The sequence below is a fragment of the Macaca mulatta genome, chromosome 16, assembly GCF_049350105.2.
Source record: "Macaca mulatta isolate MMU2019108-1 chromosome 16, T2T-MMU8v2.0, whole genome shotgun sequence".
NCBI classification, from domain to species: Eukaryota; Metazoa; Chordata; class Mammalia; order Primates; family Cercopithecidae; genus Macaca; species Macaca mulatta.
Genome location: NC_133421.1, coordinates 42536711 through 42545037, shown reverse-complemented (window position 1 = coordinate 42545037; position 8327 = coordinate 42536711). Strand labels below are relative to the sequence as shown.

General features: G+C 52.5%; 1 protein-coding gene across 1 annotated transcript; it reads right to left on the bottom strand.

Annotated features, from left to right (window-relative positions):
• SPACA3 (sperm acrosome associated 3) lies at window positions 1-2464 on the bottom strand. The gene is made up of 4 exons (XM_001113262.5): window positions 2159-2464; window positions 868-1026; window positions 350-428; window positions 1-161 (listed from the first exon to the last, which is right to left on the bottom strand). The coding sequence occupies exons 1-4, from the start codon at window positions 2292-2294 to the stop codon at window positions 95-97; spliced, it is 441 nt and encodes a 146-aa protein (XP_001113262.3). The 5' UTR covers window positions 2295-2464; the 3' UTR covers window positions 1-94.
• Window positions 2465-8327: the final 5863 nt, after the last annotated feature.

Below are 8327 nucleotides of genomic sequence, written 5' to 3'. Positions count from 1 at the left end.
CGTTCAACCATCCTTTATTTGCTGGCTTGTCTTCCCAAGCCTGGGTCAGGAACCAAACCACATTCCCAACCTGCTGTGTGTGGTTCCGTCCATCCTAGAAGTCACAGCCATCCACCCAGTCAGTGAGGTCTTTGCCCTGGCAGTGATGCCTCCAGGCCTCCCTGAGGATGGAGAACAAGGAAGAGGAGAGATCACATCAGCTGCAGTTGCCAGTCACTGCCCAGAGAAGAACAGGAAGGAGAGTGTGGGCTCTAAACCAGAAGTGAGGAAGGAAAGGGGTTTGTTCCCTGCTGCCGCCCACCTGTTCTAACCAGACCACTGCGGCAGGGCTGCCGCCCAAGTTACTTACCAGTAACCCAGACCCTGAGGCTCTTGGGTGATCTTCATGGCACAGATAACGGAATCCTTGAGATTAGGATTCAACAAATCTGGGTGATAGGCAGAGAAACACAATGAGGGAGCAGGAGACATCCAGAGTGTGTGTGTGTGTGTGTGTGTGTGTATGTGTGTGTGTATCTGTCTCTCTCTATATGTATATACATACACACACACACACTCCACTCCCCTAAATCCAGGCCTGTCTCAACCACTCTGGAAGCACAGGTTCCACCCTATCCTTCTCCCGCTCCATCAGAAACAATCCTCCCTCCATTCCTATAGCTCTAAGGCAGTCTCCTGTCTGGGACCCCAGTTCAGACTGATGGAAGACCTACCCTCATCCCTTGTCCCATCTCCCTCTCCTCCGTGGGCCCAGCCAGATGTGGGGGAACCCTCACTCAGAGATGCAGGTAGCAAACTAAACTGGGAAGGAAACAAAAGCTAATGCAGGGCCTGACTCCTGCCAGCCCTGGGCCCAGGCCCAGCTACCTGAGCAGTACATCCCGCACATGTTGGGGGCGTTGGGAGTGAGGTTTCTGCACCACCTCCGGCTGCTGATCTGGAAGATCCCGTTGTTGGTGCTCCCGTCAGCCTCGTGGTCCACAGCAGCTGTGTTGAAACCGCTTGTGAAATAAGCAAGGCAGACCCCTGCATAGGGCAGAGCACAGGCCTGGAGGTCAGACAGTTACGGCTACCCCAGGCCAGGGTACTCACTGCACAGGTCCCACGCTGGTTCCACCCAGCCTCACCTGCCTGATCAAGGTGATTGGGGAAGGTGCCTTCCCACCTGCTTTGCAAATGAATTAATCAATCGAGGCTTAGAGGTGCACAGAGACTCACACAGGCTCCCATCAGCTACCAAATAGCAGTGGTCGGGGCTGACCTCAGGCCTCTTGACTTTTAGCCCAGCAATCTTCCCACTTTCTCATTGTTCAGCATGTAGTAGGGCCCAGTAAATTTGTTGAATTAATCTACAAGTGCTAACTCTTTTTTTTTTTTTTTTTTTTTTTTGAGACGGAGTCTCACTCTGTTGCCCAGGCTGCAGTGTAGTGGCATGATCTCAGCTCACTGCAACTTCTGCCTCCTGAGTTCAAGGAATTCTCCTGTTTCAGTGTCCCAAGTAGCTGGGATTATAGATACCTGCCACCATGCCCAGCTAATTTTTGTATTTTTAGTAGAGGCGGGGTTTCGCCATGTCGGCCTGGTTGATCTCGAACTCCTGACCTCAGGTGATCCACCTGCCTCAGCTTCCCAAAGTGCTGGGATTACAGGCCTGAGCCACCGCGCCCAGCCTACAAGCGCTAAATCTTTAGTGACAAGATTAGGAAGACCCAGGTGGAATCTATAGAGGGCGCTGGACCTGTTGGAAAGATGAGCCCCGGTGTGACTTCCCTTCCCGCGTGGCCATCTAAAACTGCCACCAGCTGGAAAAGTTTGGCATGACTGCTCTGTTGTTTGTCTTTTCTAATTTCAGAAGGAATGTCTAATGCTAGTGGCCACGGTTAAGTTTAGGGGACTGAGCTGCTTGTTTCCTTTGACCCTGACTTTAGCAGCAGGGGAAAAGGAAGGAGTGAGTCCGATTTGGTTGCCTGCTGCCTGCCCTACTGCATGTTTAACTCAGTGCCGGCTTTTCTCTACCTGCCATCTCAAATCTTCTTCGGTTTACAGAAGGGCTCTAAAAGCTCCCGAAGCCACAGCCCTTGAATGAGAAGGAAAGAGGGAGGGAAGGAGGGAGAGAGGTGTGGGGAAGCCAGGGCCAGCCAGGGAGAAGGGTTCTCACAGTCAGCCAGGCTGTATCCCCGGTATCCGTCCAGCCCGAAGTCCTGTAGCACTCTGGCCAGTTCACAGCGACTGTAGACCTTGGCCTCACTGGAGGGTAGCAGGCAGCTGAGCAGAGAGACCAGAGCCAACAACATGATCGCAGCTGGGCACCACCGCCTTCCGAGAGCCCTGCTCCTGGCTTCTGTGCCGGTGGTAGAGGTGGAGCCACCACTCTGGCTCAGAGCTGAGCTTTGGGATGACCCACAGCTCACCAGCCTCGGCGGTCCACTCACAGAAGGAGAAGAAACGGGGCTTGAGTGTACCCCTGGGAAAGGGGAGAGGAGAGAAGGGGTGGGCAGAAGGCCAGGCTCCGGCAGCAGGAATCAGCCCCCTTGCATCCCTGATCAGCATCAGCCCTGCCCCCGAGGCCAGCCCTTCTCCTTCCCCATCCTGCTTCAAACCACCCTAGTCCGAACTGGGAAGAAAACTGACCTATTGTGAGCTCCATATTACACGATACACATTATTTAGTCCTGAGGCGCAAGAGTTTACAACTAGGAAGGGGAAAAGTTTGGATGGAGACAAAGTTCTATAAATCCAAAGCCCCGCTGAGCAGATGCTCCCGGAGAGGATGGCCAGGCGGTGTCATACCATGTTCACGGGCCCCTCAGCCCAGTTGTCAAGGGACAGCCCTTCTGGCACTGACCCTCCATCTCCAGATCTTAACTGAAACAAGGTCTCCCCCAGAACACTGCTCCCCTATAGCCCGCGCAAGGGGAAGCTGTTCTTTCTCCACACACAAGGCCCCAAGATGTCCCGAGAGTCTCCTCCACCCCCACCACCCCTTCTAAACCACAACCTGCAAAAAGCCCTTCTCCCTGGAAGGCCAGCCTGCCTGTCTGGTTTGACCTCCGTGCCCTCTCATCGCTGGCGGTGTGTGGCCAGTCCCCCAAATCATGGAGGACATTAGCATCTGGGTGTCACAGCCTCAGGGCTCCTTCATCTCCCCAGACCTAGTCCCCTCTGGCTCCACTGTGTCTCAACCAGTCCCTCCCCTGCCCTGTCATCCCTGCTTCTCGTCCTCACCCGCATTTCCCACCTCTGTGAGCTCCTATCCCACTGCCCACCACCTCTGACAAGCGTTCCCATGCCTCTCTTGAGCTCTGCACCTCCACACCTGCTCTCCGCCTTCACAGAGTCAAAAAGTGAAAGAGTTGCACAAACTCTTGTTTGTGCCAATGGGTGTCCCTGGTCTCCAACCTCCACGGGACTTTGAATGCCACCGAGGATGACAGTGGTTGAGGGCGTGGCTTTGCAGCAAGGCTGGGGTTGGAAGCCCCCCTCTGCTTCTTGCTCCATCTCTGACTTTGGGCCCTCCCTGGGCCTTGTTTCCTCCTCTATAAAATGAGGACGTGAGTAACACCTGCCTCATACGATTGTTGGAAGAATAAATGAGAAAAGGCGTGGGCACAGCTTAGCTCTTGGCACTAAAAATAAGTGAATTGTTGTTTCTGTTATGAACTACAACTAGCACTGGTACACGCGCTTGTCTCTGCTCAGATTTCTCTCTCCCGTTTCCCTCACAGGAAATGAAAATCCTCGGTATAGTCCTTGAGCACACCATACTGTCCCACCCCTTGGCTCCCAGAACATGATCTTGTCTCCCGATGCACTAAGAAAAGCAAGGTGCTCACTTGTGGAATTTCTTCCTCTTTCTGCCTTAGCCTCACTTACTTGCAAACTCATCAGTAGCCTCCTCGCCCTCATCTGCACCCCATCATTGTTTGGGTGCGGGGCTTCCACCCCCACGCAAGCCCACCTTCCTTCCCTCCAAGCTCTAGATTTGTCCTTCCCGTCTCCAAGTCTTGCTCCATTCATTGTCCCTCCTCTCCCAGTGCGCCAGCACCGTGCCCCTCCTGCTCCTCCTTCCCCTGCTCCTAGAGACTTGCTCAGTCTCCAGCTTCTAAATGCTTTCCCTCAAGTCTCATGCTGACTGGTACTCCCCTGTCTTTCCCCCTCCTCTCACCCAAACTCCTGGGGAAAATTACCACTTTCTCCCCTCGCATTTGTTTTCCAACCTGGTGAATTGCCCTCCCCGCCACCACCACACGCTGAAACTCCTCTGCAGGTCCTAGGAGGCCCCGTCGGTTCTGTCTTATGGGAGCTCTCAGCCGCACTCATGCTGTCCACCACCCCCTGTTGAAAGGCTTGCCTCTCCTGGTTTCCACGATGCTCCCCTCTCCCAGGTTTCCTCCTCCCTCTCTGGCTGACTCTCCTCTTTATCCTCTGTGGAATCCACTTCTGCCCAGGCCATAACCACTGATATGTGTTCCAGGCCTTCCTGCCTTGAGCCCTCTTCTCTTCCACTTTGAGGAAACCCTCTGGGCAGCCCTGCTGTCAGCCATCGCCTGCAGGCTGGCGACCCCTGTGGCATCTTCCCCAAGACCTCACAGGCAACTACTGGCTGGACACGTCCACTTGAATTCCTGCAGGCACCTCAAACTCAGCACATCTGAACAGAACCACTGTTCCCATCACTGCCTGCTTCTGCCTTACAACTTCCCTTATGTGCTTTAAAACATGACGGGCCACCCACTTACCCAAACCAGAAATATGGATGTCATTCTTCACTCCTTCCCCATGACATCTTTCACCCAGTCCCAGCCAACCAGTCCCAATGTCCTGTGAATTCCACCTTCCCTGTCAGAGCACCGTCCTTTCCTAGGATCACACTGGGTTCCTTCATGGTCTTCTTGTACCATGTCTTGACGACTCTTCCAAGCTATTCTATACATGTCCATTAGAACAAATTTGTTACATGAAAAGCCCAACCCTGTGACACCTTGGATGACTCCCACTGTTACTGCCCCTTCGAGGTCCACGCGGCCCTTCACGACCCTTCACGGCCCAGCCCTGCGGCCCACTCCCTCACTCATACATTATGTTCCAGCAATTGTTCTCTCACAATGACCTTGCTGTCTAGAACATTCACCTTCTCCTTTCCTCTACACGGTTAACTCTGACTCATACTTGAAGGGTCTCATCAGAGGGGGGTTCCCCAGTGAGAGTCTCCTGGCAGGCCACCGCCCCCCACACTCTCACACGCCCCATCTTCCACCTCCTCTGTCACACCAGGCTGGAATAGATGTCAGTCTTTCCCACCACGAAGTTAACTTCTGAAGAACGGCAGCCAGTTTTATTTATCTGCAGAGTTGCTGGCATGGAGTAGCCACTCAGGGGCTGCTTCTGAAATTCAAGTCCACAGAAGGCGTGGCCACAGGGACATAAGTCCTTCTCCTCACCGCGAGGGGAGTGACCAACCTGGTGGAGTTTGTCAAGTCTTTGAGCACCGTGCCAGGCCTTTCCCAGAGCTTTTCTAACTTAATCTCATCCAATCCTCTCAACAATTGAAAGGAGTGGGATTAATATCCCTAAGTTGTAAAGGAGGAAACCAAATTGTCTGCTACACAGGGACTGTTTTTGTAGAAAAGTGACTTAAAAGCAATTCCATCCTGACCATTTCACAGCAGCTCCAGAGTTTCTCTCTCTCTCTCTCTCTCTCTCTCTCTCTCTCTCTCTCTCTCTCTCTTCTCTCTCTCTGTCTCTCTCTCTCTCAGCTGATCAGTCTTCCAGGCCAGGACACCCCCATCCTAACCACCACCTTGTTTTACTCCACCTCTCTCTGGCCAGACCAAACCAGGGCCCTGTTAACAGCCCCAGGAAGAAGGGAAAGGGGGCTCACTGATCAGGAGTGCTCCCCACAGAGCTGAGATCATGGTGACAATGGCAGCAGCAGCAGTGGCCCAAAACCCTGCTGCAGCTCAGGATGCCCCCCACAACCTCGCCAGGGCCCCAGGCACCCAGTGTTAAGAGAACGATGGGGAAGGCAGGCTCCAGGTCAACCGAAGGCCTTCTAGAACTCCAGCTCTGTGAGCTCATCTTCCACAAACAGCTCCGCCTGGAGCTTTGACTAGCCCACCTGAGCCCTTCAACTCAGGGCCCAGGTGCAGAGCAGGGGTATCTAATCCCAGCCCCCTTGCACCTCTCTACCCCATCCCCCCTAAACACACACACACACACACACACACACACTACATTGAAGGATGACACTTCCTCTCCCAACAGATCTTTCAGATGATTTCCCAGGGACAGTGGGGGACACCAGGGATGGTGATGCATGTGCAGGGATGGTGGTGGGTGTCTGGAGATAGTGGTGAACATGCAGGGATGGTGGTGGGTGACCAGGGACAGTGGTAGGTTCCCAGGGATGGTAGCAGGTGTGCAAGGACAGTGGTCGGTGTGCAAGGACAGTAGTAGGTGCCAAGAGATCGTGGGGTGTGTAGGTATAGTAGTGGGTGCACATGGGCAATGGTGGGTGCCCAGGGATGGTGACGGATGTGCAGGGATGGTGGGTGTTCAGGGACAGTGGTGGATGTGTAGGGATGGTGGTGAATGTGCAGGGATGGTGATGGATGTGCCGGGATGGTGTTGGTGGGTGCCCAGGGATGGTGGTAGATGTTCAGGGATGGCAGTGGGTGCCCAGAGACAGAGGTGAGTGTGCAAGGATGGTGGTCCCAGTGTGCAGGAACGGTGTTAAGTGCCCAAGGATAGTAGTAGATTCCCAGAGATGGTGGTGTGTGCCCAAGGATCGTGGTGGATGTGGAGGGATGGTGGTGCGTGTCCAGGGATAGTGGTGGGTACCTAGGGATGGTGGTGGTTGCCCACTGCTTTTCCAGGCTGCCCATCTCACCATGGAGCTCCTTTGAGTGCCAGAAAGTTCTTCCTTAATGCTGAGTTACAAACCACTCCCTTCTCCACCTGGATAATGGCCATTCAGTGTGGACAAGTGCAGGGCAAAGGTTACACTACTGACCCTAAAACTTAAAGGGCAGAGAAGTGGAAAGAAAGGGCATGAGGTGCCTATGTCTGTGCCTCACAGGGGCCCAGGCTTGGAGGCCGTGCAGCACAGGAGCTAGAGCACAGGCTTTGGGGTCAGGCTGACCAGGGCTGAACACAGGTGCTAGTGACTTCCAGCTGGATGACCTAAAGAAAGTGGACTCACTCTCTGTTTCCTTGATTCTCAAGTGGGGATGACAATACCAACTTCACAGGGTACTAGGAAGGCTCAATGAAACAGCAATAAAATGCTTAGTACCCCAGGTGCTCAATAAATAATAGTAATTACTACTAAGTGCAGAGCACAGCCATGAATGTGTCTAGTTGCACCATGTCCACCCTATCTGCCTGGGCCCCACCCCAGGACAACCAAGTTAAAATTGAGGGTTGCCCCAGCATCAGCACCAGTGTTTTCTTTTCTTTTTTTTCCCTCTTTTTTTTTTTTTTTTTTTTTACTGAGGTAAGAACACTTAGCAGGAGACCTGCCCTCTTAACATATATTTAATGTGCAATCCATTATTGTTGACTGTATAGGACACTGCTCTACAGCAGATCTCTTGAGCTCATTCGTCTTGCCTGACCGGTTTTTTTTTTTCTTTTTTTTGAGATGGAGTTCCACTCTTTTGCCAAGGCTGGAGTGAAGTGGCATGATCTCGGCTCACTGCAACCTCTGCCCCCTGAGTTCAAGCGATTCTCCTGCCTCAGCCTCTCGAATAGCTGGGATTACAGATGCATGCCACCACACCGGCTAATTTTTGTATTTTTAGTAGAGACAGGGTTTCACCATGTTGGCCAGACTGGTCTCGAACTCCTGACCTCAGGTGATCCACCCTCCTCGGCCTCCTAAAGTGCTGGGATTACAGGTGTGAGCCACTGCACCCAGCCACCTGACTGGATCATTACGCTCATTGATTAGTAACTCCCTGTTTTCTCCTCCTGCCAGCCCCTGGTGACCACCATTCCTCTCTTTGATTCTATGAGTTTGACTATTCTAGGTACCTGATAAAAGGAGAATTATTTCCTTTTCTGGAACTGGCATATTTCACTTTACATATTGTCCTCAAAGCCCATCCATATTGTTGCATATGTCAGAATTTTCTTCTTTTTTACCCATGATTATTATTCCACTTTGTGTGTATATCACATTTTCTTTATCCATTAATCTATGTGTGTTAGTTTATTTTGCATTGCTATAAAGGAACATCTGAGGCTGGGGAACTTATAAAGAAAAGAAGTTTATTTGGCTCACAGTTCTGCAGGCTGTAAAGGAAATATGGTACCAGCATCTGCTG